Raw genomic sequence first — 23,159 nt, 5'->3', positions numbered from 1 at the left:
AAAATTGGAAGACTGGAGAAAGATCATCAAAAGAACAATGGCAAGAAAAATGGATGAACTACACAGAGTTAGCAAAGTAAATGGACAAATTGCAAGAAAAGGACAAGAGTGACTTTGGAAAAGAATGGGAACCTTTTACAACATACTTACAGAAACAACAACAAAAATGGACTCAATGGCAGGATTTAAATGAATGTATACAACTTTAATTACAAAGAACAAGAAGACTTAACATATTGACAAAATAATATTATATATAAACAGCTGAATGTAACATTTTATGTAACAAACCAGAAATGGAAGTTGAGGGAAGTCAATGGGGGGGGGGCACTGGAAAATGAATGTTATTGATATTGGATTTTGTTATGAGAAAAATAAAATTTATACACACGCACACAATTATTTTGCAGATTGTGAAAAATTCATTTATAATACTCATTAAAATATTCATTATTTGATTTCAGATTCATTAATCATTATAGTCTGTGATTTATAATAGTCAAATATAATAGTCTAAGTGTTTCAGTAAATAAATACATTTTACTCATCTGCTTTATGCTCATTTTTTAGTTACACTGAGTGACGTGTGGGGTAAAATACTCATTTCTGGAGTTCGAAACTAAAAAAACAGAAAGCTTAGATGTTATGTAAAATATTGACATAACAAGCTTTTGTTATTATTAAATTAACTTGATTTTTTTTAAAATAAAGCCTCTGCGACAGACCATTGATAAGTTACAGCCGTTTCAATGCTTCGAAGTGAAAATGACATGGCGGCCATATTGATGACATCATATTTCATACCCCCACCACTGATATTTACTAAGACTGCCATATTTTGTTTGTATAGGTAGTAGGCTTTCCAAAAAACAACACCACCACAGCGCTTTTGGCATTTCTAGGGTAAATAAATCTGGTCTAGCTCTTGGTCTATGATGGTCTGTAGAATGATAACATGATTTGACTCATTGAATGTGCCTCATGTGGGGTACTTTTCTGCCTAATTCAGAAGCTGCAGCTGCAAAGGGGTTCGTGGGACACCTAGCTTTATAGGCATTAAAGCAGAGTTGAGATCAGCAGCTGTTGCTTGTTAGCTTGTGAGCGAAATTAAAAGTTTTTTTGTTGACATTGAAAGCAGTAAACAACCTGGGACTAGGATATCTAGCAGACCACCTTCCATGGTACAAATCAAGCTCAAGTTTAAGATCTTTTGAAGAGACCCCACTGGTCAGTTCACAACCAACAAATTGATACTTGCTGACAATGTGGAAGTGGTCCTTTTCGGTGATAGCACCCACCTTCTGTTATCCCCTCCCTAGGTAATTCATGCGGTAGAGACAGTACTGACCTTTAATCAACTTTTTAAAACTTCGTTGACCCACACCTTCCTCAACTCTTGAGTCTTAATATTTTTTCTTTTGTACTCCTTGGATTTATTTGTGATATATTTTGTTTTATTTATTCCATAAAATTTATATACCACTTGATTGTAGAAAAAAGCTCCAAGTGGTTTACAAAAATTATCACTAAAATATTTACAACCATAATTTAAAACATAGATAACGTTAAAACCACAACAGAGTAGACTAAAACAAATTAAAACTCATACAAACTTTCTAAACCTCTGGATAGGCTTGTCTAAATAAGGATGTATTCAGCTGTTTTTATCAGGAAATTTTATTGAATAAATGTTGTATTTTTATATAATTGTATTGAATACTCCAAGTGAACCCACTGAAATGGTCCGTTAATTTCAGTGGATCTGCTCTGGGCGGAACTTAGTTGGAAAAAACTCTTAGTTTCTATGTAAACCACTTGGATAGTGTTACTTTCTTATTTGCTTGTTAAATATTTTATACTACTTAATATTATAACATACACAGGTCTTGGCTGCCATCTGGAAAGTTTGAGTATTCATAGTGCTTACTAGTAATCAGGGCTTTTTTCCAGAAAAAGAGGCGCCAGAACTTGTTGACCTTTCTTTAGGGGAGGACCTTCGCCCACTTGCCCCACTGCCATGGCAAAAAACCCCCAAACTGTCATCTTACGGCGCTGGCCTTCTCTGTTGCGCAGCCCCAAGCTCAGTGCCAGGGAATGGCACCACAACACTACAGGGGTGCTGGAACGCACCCAAGAGGTGCCGGTGCTCAATTCTGGTGAGTTCCAGCCGAAAGAGGTTTTTCCTGCTGAAAAAAAAGCCCTCCTAGTATTGTTACTCTGAATTGTTTTACTAATGAAATTGCAATTTGCATGGAATCAAGTTACACATTATGTAGTGGCATTAGTTGCATCACCTGAAGACCTCTGATTCAAAACTTTATTTCTAGGGAATGGTTCCTTTTGTCTTCGTGGGAACCAAGGACAGCATAATGAATGCCACAGTTCTTTTGGATTATCACCTCAACTATTTAAAGGTGAGGAAAGGGCATCATACTATGTTGCCTTTTGGGAAAGTGGAAAAACTGGCTTTAAAGCAAAGCTTTAAAGTGGTTTTTCAGAGTTTATAAGTGAATTCAAATTCCGTGGTTAAATTGTTCTGGTTTTTTTTTCTTTAACTCTTAACTGAATGCTGAGTGATTATCATATTTTTCTCAAACTGGTTTTAGAAGAAGTCAAACCTCTTCAAGATGCCTAGCTTACTTTTGGGCCCAGGGTTAAGATCTACCTGTGAGAGAGGACTTTCCTTTTTTGTTTGTTTGTTTATTGATTTTCCAATTTACACATTACATCTATACAACTCTTACCTTATTCTTACATAGACTTCCCAACTTATCTTCCATTGGTATCCTTGGTTTGCTACAACTCCTTACATTTTTTCTTTTCGCCTCTTGTCGTTTCCCTCTTATTTTCCTTTGTCTTGTCTACCGTTGCTCATACACTTATCCTACTTCCCAATTAAACTTGATGCCGCTCCCACTCGCCTCTTGTTTTCTTTTCCTCATAATTTCTTATTTTGGCCGTCAAGTTTGCTAACTTGAGAAATTTTATTAACTTCTGCAACCATTGTTCCTTTGTCAGAACAATCATTTCTTTCCAATTTTTTGCATAAGTTATCCTTGTGGCCGAGGTTGCATATAGAAATAGGTTCCATAATTCCTTAGGCATATCTTCCCCAATTATTGCCAGCAAGAAGGCTTCTGGTCTTTTAGCGAAGGTGAATTTAAACATCTTTTTGAGTTCCTATCATTTCCCAATTTTTGTTGCATACTTACATTGCCACCACATATGATATAGAGAACCCTCTTTTTCTAAACTTTTCCAACATACATTGGATCCTCTCTTATGGGCATCAGATATCATCAATACACCATCTTAAAGATGTTCTCTGCATAGCAGGCTGAAAATTTTATCATTCTGTTCCATATTTTTTCCCATGCTGAAAGTTCAATGTTATATCTGATATCTGGTGCCCAGTGTATCCTTGCCTCTTTCACAAATTCATCTTCTGTTTCCCATTCAAGTAGAGTTCTATACAGTCGTACCTCGGAAGTCGAACAGAATCCATTCTGGAAGTCCATTCGACTTCCAAAACGTTCAGAAACCAAAGTGTGGCTTCTGATTGGCTGCAGAAGCCCCATCGGATGTTCGGCTTCCAAAAGAACATTAGAAAATCAGAACACTCACTTTCCGTTTTCGATCGTTCGGGAGCCAGAATGTTTGACTCCCAAGGTATTCGGGAGTCAAAGTACAACTGTATACTTTCATTTTTTTTGTTTTTGTTATTTCCCCAATATTAATTTTATCAAATTCCGATCCACTTTCTATAAATCCTTTTTCTTTATCTCTTTTACAGATCTCGTTTCTTTGGAAGTATTGGAACCAGTCTGTGACTAGACCCATCATTTCTCTTTTTTAAAGTCTTTATATGTTCCCCAGTTTACCTCCATGTTCAACTTTTTTTTTACTGCAACCACCTCCGTTGGAGATATCCAATGTGAGATCTTCCTTTCTAACATTTCTCTGTGTTTTGCCCAAGCATTATACACACTCCTCCTGATCACACAGTTAAAAAACCCTTATTTACTTTGGTCTTCTCATAATACAAATAATTGTGCCATCCAAACCTTAGGTTAAATTGCTCCAGATCCAGAGTTCCTGTGTCCTTTAATTCCACCCACTCCTTCATCCAGACTAACCATGCAGCCTCATAGTACAATCACAAATCAGGAAGTGAGAAACCCCCTCTATTCCGCTCATCTATTAGTATTTTGTATTTTGTTGTTGTTTAGTTGTTTAGCCGTGTCCGACTCTTCGTGACCCCATGGACCAGAGCGCGCCAGGCACTCCTGTCTTCCACTGCCTCCCACAGTTTGGTCAAACTCATGTTGGTAACTTCGAGAACACTGTCCAACCATCTCATCCTCTGTCGTCCCCTTCTCCTTGTGCCCTCAATCTTTCCCAGCACCAGGCTCTTTTCCAGGGAGTCTCCTCTTCTTATGAGGTGGCCAAAGTATTGGAGCCTCAGCTTCAGGATCTGTCCTTCCAGTGAGCACTCAGGGCTGATTTCCTTAAGACTTGATAGGTTTGATCTTCTTGCACCAAAATTCAAAAGCATCAATTCTTCAGCGATCAGCCTTCTTTATGGTCCAGCTCTCACTTCCATACATCACTACTGAGAAAACCATAGCTTTAACTATACGGACCTTTGTTGGCAAGGTGATGTCTCTGCTTTTTAAGATGTTGTCTAGGTTTGTATTTAATCCTTGGCTTTTTGCCTTACCATATAAAGTTTGTTAAGTCCTTTTTCCATTGTTTAAAACAATGAGTGTTACTGATCACCGGCAATGATTGAAATAAAAAAATCATTTTTGGTAATATGTTCATCTTAATTGCCAATATTCTTCCCATCTTAGATAAATTCATGTGGTTCCATTTTTTCATATTCTTCCTTATTTCTGTCCATATTCTTTTAGAGTTATCTTGAATAAGGCTTAAATTGTTAGATGCAAGCCAGACTCGTAGATATTTTACTTTCTTCTCTTCGATTCCTGATGTGTGTCCCCCCCCCAATTCTCTTTTGCCTTCTTTTCCATGTTTTTGATGATCACCATTGTTTTTTCTTTATTAATATAGAATCCAGCAAGGTTTCCAAACAGTGTTATAATTTCAGTTGTCTTCGGGATGCTTTTCAGAGGGTTTTCTAATGTCAAAACTACATCGTCCGCAAACGCTTTTAGTTTATAGTTCCTTTGGCCCACTCAAATCCCTATAATTTCATTATTTTCTCTAATTCTTCTAGCAAGAACTTCTAGGACTAAAATGAATAGCAGCGGTGATAACGGGCATCCCTGCCTTGTACCTTTTTGTATACTACGTTCTCCTGTTACACCGCCATTGATGTTTATGTTTGCCCCTTGTTTTTGATAGATTGCTTTAATTCCATTTACAAAATTTTCCCTAAATTCCATAATTTCTAGTATCATTTTTCTAAACATCCAGGAGATGTTATGAAATGCCTTTTCCACACCTTGGAAGAGCAGTGTGGCTTCTTTATCATTTCTTTTCCCCATAAATTTAATTATTTTTATTGCATTTCTTACATTATTCCTTATTTGTCTGGCAGGTAAAAAAGCCTGTTTGGTCTTCATGGATGAATGTCTTCAATATTTCTCTTAGCCTTTTAGCCAAGATTGCTGCATAGAGTTTATAATAATTATTTAATAGGGAGATTGGCCTAAAGTTTTTCTGGTGGTGTATGCCTTCTTCCCCTTGTAGAATTCCATTCATCACATCCTTCAATGGGGATATAATAGCTTCTTGAAATGTTTTGTAATACATAGGTGTAAGACCATCGGGACCAGGTGATTTGCCTATTTTCGCTTGTTTAATTGTGATGTCTATGTCTGCCATTGGAATTGGTTCATTCGCTTGGGAGATTACATTTATTGAGATACTATATATTGCCTCCTTGTTTTCTTCTACCTTTCTATACAGTTTGGTGTAATATTTTTGGAATTCATTTCTTATGTCCTTTGGATTAAATATTATTCTATCTTCTATTGTAATCTTATTTATAGTGTTTGGTTTCCTCCCCCTTTTGAGTTGCCATGCTAGACGTTTCCCAGGTCTGTTTGCCGATTCAAATTGCTTATGTTTCAGCGCTTCAATATTTTGCTCATCTTCATTTCGCATTATCATGGCAAATTGTGCCTGGATGACTTTCAGTTGCCAAGTAATAGTGATATTTCCTGGTTTGTCCATCAATTTCTTTTCTTGAGTTAACATTTCTTTCATTTATTTTTGTTTCTCTTCCTCTCTTTTCTTCCTATAATATACATTCTGTTGGATAAAGAACCCCCTTACTACCGCTTTACTAATGTCCTATACTGTTCCTTTGTTAATTTCATTATTTAAATTGAGCTCAAAATACTCTTTTAGTATTTCAGATTCTTTCCGAATTACTTCTTCCTTCCTTAGAAGGTTCTCATTTAATTTCCACCTATACAGTGTCTCCCCTTCACCTTTTAATGTCATTTTAATTGGATTATGGTCAGATAGGGTTCTTGGAAGATTTTCTGTATTTTTAAATTCTAATTATAAGTTCTTTAGACAGCCAAATAATATCTTTTCCTGTATGGACCTTTTTTGGATGAGAATAATCTGTAACATCGCAGGGACGCGGGTGGCGCTGTGGGTAAAACTGTGGGCTTGCCAATCGTATGGTCGGTGGTTCAAATCCCCGCGGCGGGGTGAGCTCCCATCTTTCGGTCCCAGCTCCTGCCCACCTAGCAGTTCGAAAGCACCCTTAAGTGCAAGTAGATAAATAGGTACCGCTTTATAGCGGGAAGGTAAACTTGCGTTTCCGTGTGCTGCGCTGGTGCTGGCTCGCCAGAGCAGCTTCGTCACGCTGGCCACGTGACCCAGAAGTGTCTCCGGACAGCGCTGGCCCCCGGCCTCTTAAGTGAGATGGGCGCACAACCCTAGCGTCGGACACGACTGGCCCGTATGGGCTGGGGTACCTTTACCTTTTTGATCTGTAACATCATGCTTTGTAGGGTTCTTATATCTCCACCCATCTATTAAGTCCATTACCGTATTTTTCGCCCCATAAGACGCACTTTTTCCCCTCCAAAAATGAAGGGGAAATCGGGGTGCGTCTTATGGGGCGAATGCCTGCAAGCCTCGCGCGCCCGGCAGGAGGTCCCACCTGGTGCGCGAGGCTTGGGGCGGCAGCCTGTCGCCCGAAGCACGGGGAGCCCTCTGGAGGGCTCCCCCTGCTTCGTGCGAGTGTCTGCAAGCCTCGCGCACCCGGCAGGAGGTCCCGCCGGGTGCGCAAGGCTTGGGGCGGCAGCGGACTGCTTGCGCGCACCTAGAAGCTTGGGGCGTGCTGAGCTCAGCGCGCCCCAAGCTTCTGCATGCCGGCAAGCAGTCCGCTGCCGCCCCAAGCCTCCCGCACCCGGCAGGAGGTCCCGCCGGGTGCGCAAGGCTTGGGGCGGCAGCGGACTGCTTGCGCGCACCTAGAAGCTTGGGGCGTGCTGAGCTCAGCGCGCCCCAAGCTTCTGTATGCCGGCAAGCAGTCCGCTGCCGCCCCAAGCCTCCCACACCCGGCAGGAGGTCCCGCCGGGTGCGCAAGGCTTGGGGCAGCAGCGGACTGCTTGCCGGCATGCAGAAGCTTGGGGCGCGCTGACCTCAGCACGCCCCAAGCTCCTGGTGTAGCGCAGCGCACCTGGGGGGGGAATAAAATTTTTTCCCTTTATTTCCCCCCCTAAAATCTAGGTGCGTCTTATGGGCCGGTGCGTCTTATGGGGCGAAAAATACGGTAATTGGATCATTTCAAAGAAGATCTTTAGCAATTTCCCCTCTTTAGTTAGGCCTTGCTTGCCCGTTTTATCTTGTTCTGGTGAAATCATCCCATTGATGTCTCCCATTATGATTAGTTTGCCGTTGTATATCTTAAACAGTTTCTCTTCTATTTTTTTAAATAGAAGTCCAGTTTGCTTTCATTTGGTGCATAAATTCCCACTAAGAGGATTTTCTCCCCATCCACTGTTATCTCTAACACCAATATTGTTCCTTCGCCATCCTTCGTTATAAATTTGGGTTCCAATTTGGGATTGACGTATATCGCCACCCCTTGCTTTTTAACATTTTCCAAGGCAATGAACTCATTTTCTAATGCTTTATTTATTAGTAGTCTACCTTTTTGGAAGGGACGCAGGTGGCACTGTGGGTTAAACCACAGAGCCTAGCACTTGCCGATCAGAAGGTCGGCGGTTCAGATCCTCGCGACGGGGTGAGCTCCCGTTGCTCAGTCCCTGCTCCTGCCAACCTAGCAGTTTGAAAGCACATCGAAGTGCAAGTAGATAAATAGGTACCGCTCCGGCGGGAAGGTAAACGGCGTTTCCATGCGCTGCTCTGGTTCGCCAGAAGCGGCTTAGTCATACTAGCCACATGACCCGGAAGTTGTATGCTGGCTCCCTCGGCCAATAAAGTGAGATGAGCGCCGCAACCCCAGAGTCGGCCATGACTGGACCTAATGGTCAGGGGTCCCTTTATCTTTATCTTCCTTTTTAGACTCAGTGTTTCTCCCACACACGACATGACTCGGCAGTAAATTACTTCAGATTCATTAGTCCATAAACAAGCCTGGTTGGAGCTTAGCTATTTCAGCCCTCACTGGATGATTGAGTTGCCGGGACTAAACTCCTCCTCTTTCCTTTCCCTCAACACGAAAAACCCCACTTCCGCTTTTTCCCAGTCCCGCGCTTCTCAGCCATTCTCGTGAGCCTACGAGTTTGGGGTGATTCTACCCTTCCTAATTCTCCTTCTGTGTCATCCTCAGAGCTTGCCAGTGGATTGTCTGTGCTCTGCGTCTCCCTGTCTTTCTGTGTCTAAAGGTCAAATTCCTGTTGCTAACTGCTTCTCCCCACTCTCTTAGTAATTCCCCTCCTTCTTCTGTCTTGTCTGCCTCTTCTCCACTTGTCAGAACGTCTACTTTGTAAACATATTACATCTAACTTCTGCTTTAATAAGTAGTTTGCAATTTTATTTATTTTTGACTTCACATTTAAACCATTTACATTTCATTAGAAGTTTTAATTCATTTCTTATTTCTATTTCCTGCCTATTCCCATTCTGGTTCATCATCTGCCTCTCCCAAGGCCTTCCTATATCTTCTCAAGAATTCTTCTGCCTTAACAAATTCTGTAATTCTATACTGTTTTACTTTATAAGTGAAAATCAGTCCTTCTGGAAATTACCACCTATATGGGATTGCATTCATTTTTAATGCTTCCGTCAAAAGTTTATAATTCTACCTCTTATTTAACAGTCTGGTGGGAATCTCTTTCAGGATTACTATCCTCTGTCCTTTGTCCAAAAAGCACTTCAAAATAGCGAGTGTGTTTTTTCTGGATGGGGGTTAAAGATGAGGACTCCCCCCTTTTTAATGGGGGGTTTGCAACTTGCACTTGCACTCTTTTGTTGTCTGCTCACACTCACACAGGCACATAGTTCTATTCCCCCCACAATATTTCAGTTTTCCAATCTTTCCTCCACCTTGTCTAGTTTTACAGGTCATTTCCCCCTCACCCCAATTTTAAAATTTGCAATTTGTAGGCTTTCCCCCCCCCACTCCGTCCACCGGATTGGCAAGTAGATTTTAAGTTACTCCAGTTACTCATGAGCAGCTGCTCTCCATGTAGCTTGTTAACAGTTCAGATAAGTCTCCTTCTAAATTTTCCTCTAGTTCCACCACTCTTTTATCCCCAGTTTTCCCCCTTTCCCTTTGAGCAGGGTTGTTTTTGAAAGGGATTCTGCTGCTGCTTAGTCTGCTTTGAGACTTTCTGCCCCAGAGGGAATGTGGTTCCCCTGCATCACCTTTCAACCTTCTCACGATTCCTTCCAGAGCTCTCCTGCCCTGTTGGGGTCCGCTGGGTTGTGTAGAGCCCCGATTACACTCCAGGGTTTCGGGGGACTCATGGAGCCCATGCTTCCCCCCTCCCACACCTGTGACAGCTCAATTTCACCTGGAGCGAACTCACCGAGCTGCAGGTTCCTTCACGTAGCAGACCGGAAGTGCTGGACTGTGCATTATTCTTTTTCTTTCTCTTTTTGTTCAGATTTTGTATTTTATTGTAATGTATTATGAAAAGTCATAATAAAATCATATATAAAAAGATACCTACCTTACTAAGTCATTTAATGAGATTGGTCAAAATGGCAACAACTTCCTGTAACTCATTTCTCTGTGTATAGGAAGTGGATCAACTACGTTTGGAGAGACTGCAAATAGATGAACAGCTTCGACAGATTGGGGCCACTTCTAGACCACCACAAAACCGCACAGACAAAGAAAAGGGATACATGATTGATGATGGCCCAGGTCTTGGAAAAGGTAGCCAACCCTACAGAAACAGAGGACATGGGAGGCGTGGACCAGGTTATGCTTCTGGTAGGTCACTTGGAATGTTCCAACTTCTCTCAACTCTGATTTGCTAATTTCTGGAATTCTTGTAAAGCAAACAGTAAATGAGGTTAAGCATGTCTAAAAATGTGAATGAGCTGCAGAGATTTAAACAAATGTGTATTTTGTAAATAATAACTGTGATACCTACTCTGTTAGTTGCCAGGTTAATTTAGTTATCCACCAAGTCAGTGAAATACGATACAGACTAAACTTCTGTAAAGTTATAATCATGGTAGCGTTACTAACATACAGTATTCCTTTTGAGTTGAAAGTAATGTTTCAAGTTCAAATACACTAGTTTCTCATCCAGTAAGAAGAGTGGGATTACTTGAAAAGAGATTACCTCTTCCATTATCCATACTTGGTTGGCAGAATTCTCATTTGTTGCTGTGTAACCAACTACAAACACACCAAAACTAGCTTTTATCTTAACCTAAAATTGTGATATTGTCAGGTGAAATGTATTGGTCAATACCTACAAATTGTTATGAACATAGTTCTGTCTACACATGCTTACCAGATGAAAGCCACTTGAAGTAGTCTTAACAAGCCATTTTCCTGCAGGGAGGAGGGGATCCTTGGATGGGTTGTTCCTCCTGGTCACTCCACTGGGCAGGAATATGCAAATTAGAGCTGTTCTTACCTCACAGTGGGAGGGCTACTTCTCCAGTTTCCTTCCTGCCTTGCAGGTTCAGGTGACAGAGCTCCTTTCTGTCATCTTATTCTGAGAAGATCTTTACTTAGAAAAAATTTTTGAAGAAAAACTGAGTAGAGAACAGAGAGGGAGATAGAGAGAAATGCCCAGTTAGCCAGAACATGATCGTGCTTGCTGGTGGAGGTGGCAGGGACCGCCAACCAGGATACTCTTAAGTCCTTGGAACCAGCAGTCAACAGAGAAAATATGACTATGGAGGGCAGTGGGGAACTTTGTGTTCTCCCGCTTGATCATTGATGGAGTCACACTTCATCTGGAGTTCTACCAATGGATTTGACATGTGGTGGTACAAGGTTCAGGGATCTTTAGGTTTCTCTTCTTTGGGGTTTCATGAGGCTTCAGCCTTAGTCATTGACAGGGCATAGTTGCCTTTCTTTTATGCATTCTATGCATTCTTTTGCATTTGCTTAAGAAACTCCTGGTGGAAGCACCATTAGTAAAACATAGTTTCTTTTTTAATAATTATTTTACAATTATTAAAGGCATTTGCAGATGATTTAGTGATCATGATATAAGACCCGATTAGTTCATTAATAAATAATTATAATAATTATTTTATAATTATTAAAACCGTGATTAAAAGAAAAATAGAAAATAAGACGTTTTCATACCATATTAAATTCATATTTTGGGATTCCTCTGATCCCTTGACTTCCCTCCATTCCCTCCCCCAGTTCTTTTGTGTTATTTTATGTTATACATGTCCAGAGTTTTCTTACCTTTTAAATATTTCCAGTTTCAAACATTGTCCTTAATATTACAAGTGTTTTTTAAAACTCTGCTGTTGTGTTAACTTCTTTACAATGCTTTTGTAAATATGCAACAAACATTTTCCCATTTTTTTTAAATATTTGCCGTCCTCTTGATTTCTTAGTCTTCCAGTTAATTTGGCCGTTTCAGCATATTCCATTAATTTATGTTGCCAATCTTCTTTAGTTGGGACTCCTTCTTCTTTTCATTGTTGGGCTATCAATGTCCGTGCGGCTGTTGTTGCATACCTAAATAAACTTTTATATTCTTTCAGTATATCTGTTCCAATTATACCTATTAAAAACGCTTCCGGTTTTTTACCAAAGGTTATTTTAAACATTTTTTTCAATTCATTATAAATCATTTCCCAAAAGCTTTTTATGACTTTACATTGCTACCACATATGGTAAAATGTACCTTCTACCTTTTTACACTTCCAACACTTATTATCTTTTGTTTTGTACATTTTTGATAGTTTAGCCTGTGTTAAATACCATCTATACATCATTTTCAAATAGTTCTCCTTAAGTCCCGTACATGCCGTGAATTTTATATCATTTCTCCATAATCTTTCCCAGTCTGTCATCTGTATATTATGGCTGTTTTATCATTACACATTTGACCTCTTCATCCTTTGTCTCCCATTCCAACAATATATTATACATTTTTGATAATAATTTATAATCACTTTCTATTATTTCTCTCTGAAATTTTGAGATTCCATATGCAAATCCTTTCTTTTTATCATTTTTAAATTTTTCACTCACAAAAAGATCGCTGTGGATGAAAACAGCAACACAGATAAAGCTCCGTCTTCCCTTCCAGAGATAAAACAACAATGGAGGGAGGGGTGAGGGGGTGGGGCAGGAGTCAGTTTTACCGACGCTAAGGAAAGGGAGCCAGAGATTGACTGCAATCTACCAAAACCTTGCGGGGATCTACCAGTAGATCGTGATTGACCTGTTGGACATCCCTGTTCTAGTAGATCTTTATATTTTTCCTGAACTTTAAAGATCACCTTTCTTATTATATGATTCTGGAAGCTTCTATGTACCTTGGCCTTCTGATACCACAGATATGCATGCCATACAAATCTATTGTCATGTCCTTCTTAATCTAGTAAATCTACATTATTCAATGTTATCCAATCCCGTATCCAGCACAAACAAGAGGCTTCATTGTATAGTTTTATATCTGATAGCGAGAAGCCTCCTCTTTCTTTAAGATCTGTTAATAACTTATATTTTATTCTTGGCTTCTTGCTTCTCCAGATAAATCTTGAAATGTCTCTCTGCCAATCCTTAAAGCAATTCATATTACTTATCACCGCGATTGATTGAAATAAAAATAACATTTTTGGCAATACATTCATCTTAATCGCCGCTATCCTTCCCAATAAAGATAGATTCATTCTCCCCCAAATTTCAAATTTTCTTTTTATTTCTTTCCATATTTTTTCATAATTGTCTTTAAATATGTCTATATTTTTTGCTGTTAACCATATTCCCAAATATTTCACTATATATATATATATATATATATATATATATATATATATATATATATTTCTGTCACCTGCTGTACCTCTTTTTTTATCTTGTTCTGGCATATTTTTTACTAGGAGCTTTGTTTTATTTTTATGTAATTTTAAGCCTGTTGTCCATATTTTTATATTTTTTTTAATACTTTTATTAATGAACTAATCGGGTCTTATATCATGATCACTAAATCATCTGCAAATGCCTTTAATTTGTATGACTTATTTCCTACCGTTATTCCTTTAATGTCATTATCTGCTCTTATATCTCTCACCAGCACCTCTAGGACTAAAATAAACAATAAAGGGGACAAAGGACATCTCTGTCTTGTTCATTTTGTAATTTTACATTCTTCTGCTATTACATTATTATTAGTCTCACTTGTTGCTCTGAATATATGGCTTCTATTCCTCTTTTGTATGTTTCTCCAAAATTCATTTCTTCAAAGACCTTTAACATAAAGGTCCAGGAAATGTTATCAAATGCTTTTTCCACATCTACAAACATCATGTCATGAATGAACCAGCCCAGCCAGCTTTCAGTGGAAGATGTAGGCAGGAAGAGATAGGGTTTAGGAATGCAGGTTGCCAAGGGAACTATCTCAAACGAGCCAGATCTCCACCAGGTCCCTCAAGGGGAGGGAAAAGGTGAGGAAGAGAAGATTGACTGTCTTCTCAGGAAGAAGTTGGAGGGGATCCAATGAGCCCACGGAGACATCGTTGGGGGAAGGGTGTGTGATAGGAGGCGGAAGCAGAAACGTAAGTGTCAGAAGGTCCATTTAAGTTGGTGGAAGGGGAGGAACTCGGCAGAAGAGTCATCATAATTCATGAGGGCAGCAGCTGGGTTAATGCCGTCCAGCGTTATCTGTGTACTTGGTCAATAATCATCCTCTCTACTTAACTACGCTCCCTGTGTTGTCGAGCTGAAGGCTAGCTTCCTAGCACATCATTGCTGCCTGTTTTTCATTTCTTACTTCCAAATATTCAATAATATCTATTACATTTCTTATATTTTCTTTCATATGTCTTCCTGATAGAAATCCTGTTTGATCTTGATGTATTGTTTCTAACAATATATTTTTCATTCTATTAGCTAATAAATTTGAATACAATTTGTAATCACTGTTTAATAATGAGATTGGTCTATAATTTTTAAGTTCCATTTTATCTGTCTCTTGTTTTGGAATTAGAGTGATAAAAGCCTTTTTCCAAGTCTTTGGTATTTCCCCTACTTTTAATGTTTCATTAATTACATTTTGTAATGGTTGAATTAAATAATTTTTTAATAATATTTTGCTGTTAGTCCATCTGGGCCTGGTGTTTTTCCTATCTTTGCTTGTTTTATAGCACTTGAAACTTCTGTTATATCAATTGGTGCATTTAATTTTTTTGGCAATTTATTTTGTCTTATATATCTTTCAATTTCTATTTTATCTTCTGGTTCAGCTCAGTATAGGTCTGAGAAGTATTTGGTAAATTGCCTTCTAATATCTCTCAGATCATCAATTATTTTATCTTTCACTTTTATTTTATTTATTAAATTATTCGCTTTCCTTTTATTCAATTGCCAGGCTAAGAGCTTTCCTGGCTTATTAGCCTGTTCAAAAGTTCTTTGTCTCATTCTCTTTATTTTCCATTCTACTTCCTGATTTATTATCAATGAATATTAAGTTTGTAAAATTTTAATTGCTTGTTTTGTTGTTTCTTTCTTAGGTTTACTTACTAACTCGTTTTCCTTTTTAATTAATTCATTTAAAAAATTCCTTTTTCCTCTGTTTCCTAATCTTCCTTTGATATGCATTTTGGTTTATAAAGAAACCTCTAATTACTGCTTTACTAGCACCCCACACTATTCTCATATTTGTGCCTTTATTGCAATTTAATTCAAAATAATCTTTTAATGTTGCTTTTTGTCTTTTCCACTATTTCTTGGTTATCTAGCAAGTCTTCATTTAGTCTCCATATAAATGGTGTATTCCTTTCTCTTTTTATTTCTAAAATTATTGAATTATGATCCAAGAGAATTCTTGCTTGTCTTTCGACCTTTTTGCCATTAAAGTTATTTCTTTTGAGACCCATGCCAAGTTGATTCACTAGACTGACGTACTTCTGAATAGAAAGTGTATTCTCTAACTGATGCTTAAATCTCCAAATATCAATCAGATTTAAATTTTCTACCATATTAAAAAAAGTTAATGGCAATTTCCCCTCTTTTGTCTGAGTTTTCCTTATTGTTCTATCCATATCCAGAGAGACCAGTCCACAAATCTCCCATTACTATCATTTTTGATATGCATATTCCAATAGGTTAGTTCCGAAGTTTTTTAAAAAAATCTGATTTAATTTGGCACATATATTCTAACTATGATTATCTTTTCACCTTGTGGTATAATTTCACAGCTATCACCCTTCCTTCTTCATATTTAAATAAAAATTATGGCTGTAATTTTGACATAATATAAAACACAACTCTTCTCTTTTTTGTTTTGTCTGAAGTTATAAATTCCATTCCCATCTTTTTATTTATCAATATTTTCCTATGGTTTTTTGCCACGTGTTTCTGGCAAACTATGTCTAAATTTTGTTTTAATATTACATGTTCAGTTTTATTCCTTTTTATTTTATTGTTCAATCCATTCTCTCGGGGACAGAGAGTGGCGCTTGGGGGGGAATTGTCATCGCGCCACTCCTTGGTGTGTGGAGTACCTCAGGGTGTGATACAGTCCCCGATGCTTTTCAACATCTTTATGCGCCCCCTCTCCCAGCTTGTTCGGAGTTTTGGGCTGGGTTGCCATCAGTATGCCGATGACACCCAACTCTATCTGTTGATGGATGGCCATCCTGACTTGGCCCCAGACACACTGACCAGATGTTTGGAAGCTGTGGCTGGATGGTTACGTGGGAGCCGGTTGAAGCTAAATCCTTCAAAGACAGAGGTCCTGTGGCTAGGACGGGGCGATATGGGATGGGGGGGCAACTCCCATCTCTTGCGGGGGCGCAATTAGTGCCAGCACCGTCTGTTAAGAGTTTGGGTGTAATCTTCGACGCCTCCCTTTCCATGGAGGCGCAGATTGCAGCTATAACAAAGGCGGCATTTTTCCATCTCCGCCAAGCTAAGCAGTTGGCTCCTTACCTCTCTCGCCCTGACCTAGCCACTGTGATCCACGCGACGGTCACCTCCAGATTGGATTATTGTAACTCGCTTGTCAGGGGCTGCCTCAGGTCTCAGCTCACAAAAGACCAACGCCAAGCTCTTCTTATATACAAGGATGTTTATTGCAGTTCATTATTGATTCCACAACCGAGGCGCGCAGCCCCGCGTCTCTAACGTCAGACATTTGAAGTCCCCTCTGAGTCGGTTCCTCCTCTACACCAACTTAAGAGGCTTGTGCTAGACCACCTCTTCCTGTCTTTCCTTTTCCGCAGGGTCTTTCTGCCCCCCTGGGTTCCTTCCCTCCTGCTCTCTCCTGAAGCGGATTCCTCAGATGCCTGTTCCCCCCTCCTTCGTGCTTTGGGGCTAGGCTCCTCCTCCGGGCTTTCTCCATTTCCGCGCGCCTCCACATTTGAACTTGGCACGCGTTCGCTACCCCTGACCTTCCTTTTGACACTTACACTACTCCCTGTACTACTCTCCGCCTCTTCCGGCAGGACGTCCTGCCCCGATCTCCTTCCCCTGTCTCTTTCCTGCTCCGCTCCGTGTGTCACACTGGGAACTCCCCTCTCTTCCCTTCGTTCCTGCTGGGAAGCCGGCCCCGATCTTCCACTCCCGCTCGGGGTTTCCCTGCTGCTTCCCTGCTCCTGGCAGGTCCCCCCTGTGACCCCCCTTGTCCTGACTAGGGGCGCCCCCTCCTGAGGATCCTCTTCCTCACTGTCCTGGGATTCTTCCTCGTCGCTCTCCGTCTCCTCCCTCACCTGTGCCTCTGTCTCTGAACCCCTGACATCCATCCCCCCTCGAAGCCCCCCCTTCCCCCCTCCCGCTGCTCGGGCGCAGGTTCCGGGGGCTCCGTCGTTGCGGAGGTCGCTGCCGGACACAGGTCGTCGACGTCGATCTCCTCTGCTTCCAGTTCATTGTTTGTGTACTCGAACCCATTGTCCTCTCCCAACATGTTCACGTCCTCCCCTCCCCCTGTTGCCTGGGTGGGGTCTGCTTGCCAAGGACCCACCCGCCACCTCATGCGCCAGTCCTCTTCTGGTTGGTCGTCCCACCAGTAAGAAGGGTCGGTGTCCACCCCCGAACACGATCCCCTTGGAGGGCTCGACTCTGGCGTCGTCTCCTCTGCGGAGGAGAACCCTTGGAAGGTGCTGGCGGAAAGTGTGGGCGTAAAAAGCCAATCGTCGAAAAACTGTGCTGGCATGGGCCTGTGTGGGAAAAGGGCATGGAACTCGTCCTTGAGGAGGGGTTCGTCCAAAGCGTAGTCCGGCACCCAACTGTTGGTGCTGGCCGGGGCGCCCTCCCTGGCGAGAAAATATTCTACTCCCTCTTCCCCCCATCTCGAGTCCAGAATCTCTGTGACCTCGTTGACTGGTTCGTCCTTAGGTGACCTCCCCCTCTTGGGCGACTCCCTGCTTGGTTCTGGTGCCGTCCCTGCCTCCTGAAATCTGTGTGGGGCCTTGTAGGGGGTGAGCACCGACCTATGAAAGACCGGGTGCATTCTGGAACCCTCGGGGAGGGCCAATCGAAACGCTACGGGATTGATCCTGGCCTCAACTTGGTACGGCCCTAGTTGCCTGTGTCCTAGCTTCTTTTTAGCTAACGACTTGGCCGGCACCGCTTGGGCCGCTAACCATACCCAGTCTCCCACCTGGATGTCTTCCCCCTCCCTCCTGTGTTTGTCCGCCTGCACCTTATAGGCTTGTTTAGCTAGCTCTAAATGTCTCCGTAGCTCGTCGTGCACCTCTTGCAATTCTGCTGCGAAATGATCGGCTTCCTGTGGCGCCCCCTCCTCCGTCGTTACGAGCCCCGGGAAGGTTCTGGGATGCCTTCCATTGTTAGCGAAGAACGGCGTCACCCCCGTCGACGCGTGCTTCGTGTTGTTGTAGGCAAACTCAGCCATCGGCAGGTAATCCACCCAAGCCGCGGGTCGCTGATTGGCGTAACATCTCAGGTACTGCTGCAGGATCGCGTTGACCCTCTCTGCTTGGCCGTTGGTCTGCGGATGTCTCGCCGACGACAGGTTGATTTTGACGTGCAGAATCCCTAGGAGCTTCTGCCAGAAGCTGGACACAAACTGGCGCCCCCTGTCGGACAGAATGGACCGTGGCAACCCATGCACCTTGAACACGTGGTCGATGAACAGTTTGGCTGTCTGCTCCGCTGTCGCCACCTTCGCGCAAGGAATGAAATGCGCCATCTTGGTGAACAGGTCTACAACCACAAGCACCGCCGTCTTGCCTCGCGAACTGGGCAGATCAGTGACAAAGTCCAGCGCCACCCTCTCCCACGGTTGCAGTGGCGTTTCCAGCGGTTCCAGCAGTCCCGCTGGCTTCTGGTGCACTGGCTTGGACCTTTGGCACGTGTCACACCTGGCGACGTACTCCGCGACCTCCCCTCGCATCTGGGGCCACCAAAAGTCTCTGGCCACTAATTCCGTCGTCTTTTCCTTGCCGAAGTGGCCAGCGCTGGGTGCGTCGTGCAACTGCTGCAGAACCTTCGCGCGGAGATCGTCTCCCGGAACGTAGAGAGCACCTTTACGGGTCAGCAGGCCGTCGCGTATCTGGAACTCGTCGTCCTTCGCTGTGCCCCTCCGCACCTCTTCCATCTTGGACTGTGCGAACGGATCCGCCTGCAACGCGCGACGCACCGCCTCCAGGTCCACGGCGGCTGAAGCGCACGCCCACGCCTGCGGTGCAAAAATGTGCTTGGCTGCCACCGGTGTCGCTGCCTCGAGATACTGCGGTTTCCTGGAGAGCGCATCTGCTATGACATTGTTGTCGCCTGGGATGTACTCTATCCTGAAATCGAAATCTGCAAAGAACTCCGCCCAGCGTATGTGCCTCTGGCTCTGTAGCTTCGCCGTGCGCCAGTACTCTAGGTTCTTGTGGTCCGTGCGGACCTGCACGGTGTGCTTGGCTCCGATGAGAAAGTGCCTCCACGCCTTGAAAGCTGCGTGGATGGCCAGCAACTCCCTGTCCCAAATGGTGTAGTTCTGCTCCGACTTGCTGAGCTTCCGGGAGTAGAAAGCACAGGGCCTCCAGTTTCCCTGCGGGTCTTCCTGTAAGAGGACGGCCCCCACCGCTCTGTCAGATGCGTCAGTCTCAACCCTCATGGGCCTGCCAGGATTCACGTGTAGCAGCTGTTCTTCGGACGCGAAGAGACTCTTAAGTCTCCTGAAGGACTGCTCCGCTTGGTCCGTCCAGGTGAACTTCTTCTTCTTGGAGCTGAGAGTGTCCGTGATAGCTGCCGTCTCCTTGGCGAAACCCCTGATGAACTTGCGGTAAAAGTTGGCGAAGCCGACGAACCTCTGGACCTCTTTCCGATTTCGCGGGCTCTTCCAGTCCAACACTGCGCGGACCTTGGCGCTGTCCATGGCTAGTCCCCTGTCGGACAGCCTATAGCCCAGAAAATCCACCTCCGTCACGTCGAATTGGCACTTCTCCAGCTTGGCGTAGAGCCTGTGCTCCCGTAGCCTCTGCAGGACCTCCTTCACGTCGCTCTCGTGAGCCTCCGGCGATTCTGAGAAGATCAGAATGTCGTCGAGGAAACATACGCACTTCTTGTAGAGGAGTCCCGCTAGCACGTGATGCATAAAAGCTTGGAAAAAGTGGGAGCCATTTTGGAGACCAAACGGCATAACTCTGTATTCGTAGGTGCCCAACGGCGTGAACATGGCCGTCTTCCACTCATCACCCTCTCGCACGCGTATGAGATTGTAAGCTCCGCGGAGATCCAACTTGGTGAATATCTTCCCTTTCCGCACCGTCGCGAGCAGGTCGTCAATCTTGGGCATGGGAAAGGCCGCGGGCTTTGTCTTCGAGTTTATGAATCTGAAGTCTACGATCAGCCTCTTTTGGGGCGTGTCCTTCTTCTTCACAAAAAACACAGGACTGCCCCCTACAGCCTTCGATTCTCGGATGAATCCCCGCTGCAGGTTGTGATCTATGAACTCCCTGAGCTCCTGCAGCTCCTCCTCGGACATGGAATACAGCTTCACAGGCGGCAGCGTTGTCCCTGGCAAGAGGTCAATAGCGCAATTGTAGGGCCGGTGAGGTGGCAACTGGTCAGCCTCCTTTTCGCAGAAAACCTCCAAAAACCCCTTGTACTTGAGGGGTACTGCTTGCGCCATGCTGAGACGTAGCTGCTGCCCCTCCTCTGGGCCCTCCTCCTCCTGACCGGTTTGGATGCAATGCTGCGCGCAATAGGACGAGCCGAAGGTGAGCTGCCGCTGGTACCACGCCATGGTCGGGCTGTGCCTATCCAGCCAACTCATGCCTAACACTATAGGCGTGTCTGACAGGCGGGTGACGTTGAAACTGATGACTTCTCGGTGATTGCCAATCTGCATCACCATGGGCGGCGTCTGTTGTACCACTTGCCCCCCCAGCAGCTTCCTGCCATCCACTGTGACGACGTTCAATGGCAGCGTGGCTGGCAGAAGCTCTATGCGATGCTGCTTGACGAACTGCACCCCCACGAAGTCTGCGTTGCTCCCACTGTCAATTGTGATGGGGACCTCCAGGGTGCGTCCATTAGGTAGCTGGAGGGTTGCAGTGAGCTGCACTACAGGTTTGGGTGGCAGGGGGTCTGTAGGCTGCAAAAGCGCTGGGGACTGCTCTACTGACTCGCCTGGCTGTGCCCCAACATTGCTGATTCCAGCCAGGCATTCTCGTTTCCCTGAAATTGCTCTTCATGCTGTGCTGCTGCAGTTACTGTTGCCAAGGCTGCAGTGTGCTGCCGGAGCCTCTGGGGACACTCTTTCGCCATGTGCGTTGCACAGTCACAGATGTAACACTTCCTGTTCCCTCTAGGAGGCTTCTTCTTGACTGTACCGGACGCTGGGGCTCCGGCCACTGACTGAGCCTTAGCACTCCCCAGTTCCATAGGCTCCTCCCCTGGCTGCAGCTGAGGGGAGAGACGCTGACGTCCTGGATCTCTGGGAAACAAAGGAGGCACTCTAGACGGTGCGTGAAGCTGGCTACCCCCCTCATTGCGCCAAGGGCGTTCTTCCTGGCGCACTCCAATGGCAAGCGCTCGCTGCACCACGTCTGCCAGGGTTTTAGGTCTGTCCCCCCTAGCCAGCTCGTCCTTCACAGGGCCAGATAGCCCCTCCCAAAATAAGTCTCTGACAGCCAGAGAATCCTTCTCCCATTGCAGCACATTCAGCAAGGCGAAAAAGCGAGCATGGTACTGACGTACTGAAGCCTTGCCTTGCCTTAAACCATGGATCTGCTGGCGTGCTACATCCACATCCACGCTAGACTGGAAGCAAGCGTCCATGCATTTGATAAATTCATCAGAGTCCCTTCGAGCAGGGCAATCCTCGCGCCACAGATTGCGCAGCCAAGCCCTCGCTTCCCCATGCAAGTGGGACACAATGAAACCCACTTTCTCTTCCTCATCTTTAAAGTCGTCGCGAAGCAAATGCAACGCATATCCTACGTTTGCTTTAAAACTGGGGTATTGCTGCAGGTTCCCATCGAAGTGGGCTACCAAGTTGCCCCCTCTTCTGCCCAGTGCTACTCCAGCAGCTTTGGTCCCCGGGAACCCCACTTGGCATGCATGATCCCACCTGGCTTGCAGATCTTGGCACCGCTTTTCCGCCTCTTCCCCCTTCTTCTGGGAGACCACTACCTCAGTGGTAAGCCGGGAGACTGCGTTGCGTAGCTCAGCTATCTGCTGCTCCATACTCATGGCTTTGCAAAAAAAAATTTTGCGTAGTTTTGGAGGGGACTTACTGTCAGGGGCTGCCTCAGGTCTCAGCTCACAAAAGACCAACGCCAAGCTCTTCTTATATACAAGGATGTTTATTGCAGTTCATTATTGATTCCACAACCGAGGCGCGCAGCCCCGCGTCTCTAACGTCAGACATTTGAAGTCCCCTCTGAGTCGGTTCCTCCTCTACACCAACTTAAGAGGCTTGTGCTAGACCACCTCTTCCTGTCTTTCCTTTTCCGCAGGGTCTTTCTGCCCCCCTGGGTTCCTTCCCTCCTGCTCTCTCCTGAAGCGGATTCCTCAGATGCCTGTTCCCCCCTCCTTCGTGCTTTGGGGCTAGGCTCCTCCTCCGGGCTTTCTCCATTTCCGCGCGCCTCCACATTTGAACTTGGCACGCGTTCGCTACCCCTGACCTTCCTTTTGACACTTACACTACTCCCTGTACTACTCTCCGCCTCTTCCGGCAGGACGTCCTGCCCCGATCTCCTTCCCCTGTCTCTTTCCTGCTCCGCTCCGTGTGTCACACTGGGAACTCCCCTCTCTTCCCTTCGTTCCTGCTGGGAAGCCGGCCCCGATCTTCCACTCCCGCTCGGGGTTTCCCTGCTGCTTCCCTGCTCCTGGCAGGTCCCCCCTGTGACCCCCCTTGTCCTGAATAGGGGCGCCCCCTCCTGAGGATCCTCTTCCTCACTGTCCTGGGATTCTTCCTCGTCGCTCTCCGTCTCCTCCCTCACCTGTGCCTCTGTCTCTGAACCCCTGACATCGCTCTACGTGGGGCTGCCCTTGAGACTGACCCAGAAACTCCAGCGGGTGCAGAATGCTGCAGCGAGACTCCTTACGAGGTCTTCGCTGCGAGATCACATTCACCCGGTGCTACACCAGC

The 23,159-nt window shown here is 44.3% G+C and overlaps 1 protein-coding gene and 1 long non-coding RNA gene across 4 annotated transcripts in view; one reads left to right on the top strand and one right to left on the bottom strand.

Moving 5' to 3' along the window:
- LOC310697730 overlaps positions 1–23,159 on the bottom strand; it is a 434,827-nt gene that overhangs the window by 49,459 nt on the left and 362,209 nt on the right. The window lies entirely within an intron of this gene.
- LOC310697669 (fragile X messenger ribonucleoprotein 1-like) overlaps positions 1–23,159 on the top strand; it is a 212,274-nt gene that overhangs the window by 152,629 nt on the left and 36,486 nt on the right. For all 3 annotated transcript variants that reach the window (XM_083484347.1, XM_083484348.1, XM_083484349.1), the window contains 2 exons: positions 2,328–2,414; positions 10,198–10,393. In XM_083484347.1, the coding sequence (XP_083340473.1) occupies positions 2,328–2,414; positions 10,198–10,393 (283 nt within the window). The remainder of the gene's footprint in view (positions 1–2,327; positions 2,415–10,197; positions 10,394–23,159) is intronic.

The sequence above is a fragment of the Podarcis liolepis genome (genome assembly GCF_965112155.1).
Source record: "Podarcis liolepis genome assembly, chromosome: W".
NCBI lineage: Eukaryota > Metazoa > Chordata > Lepidosauria > Squamata > Lacertidae > Podarcis > Podarcis liolepis.
This window is presented reverse-complemented; position numbering and strand designations above follow the sequence as displayed.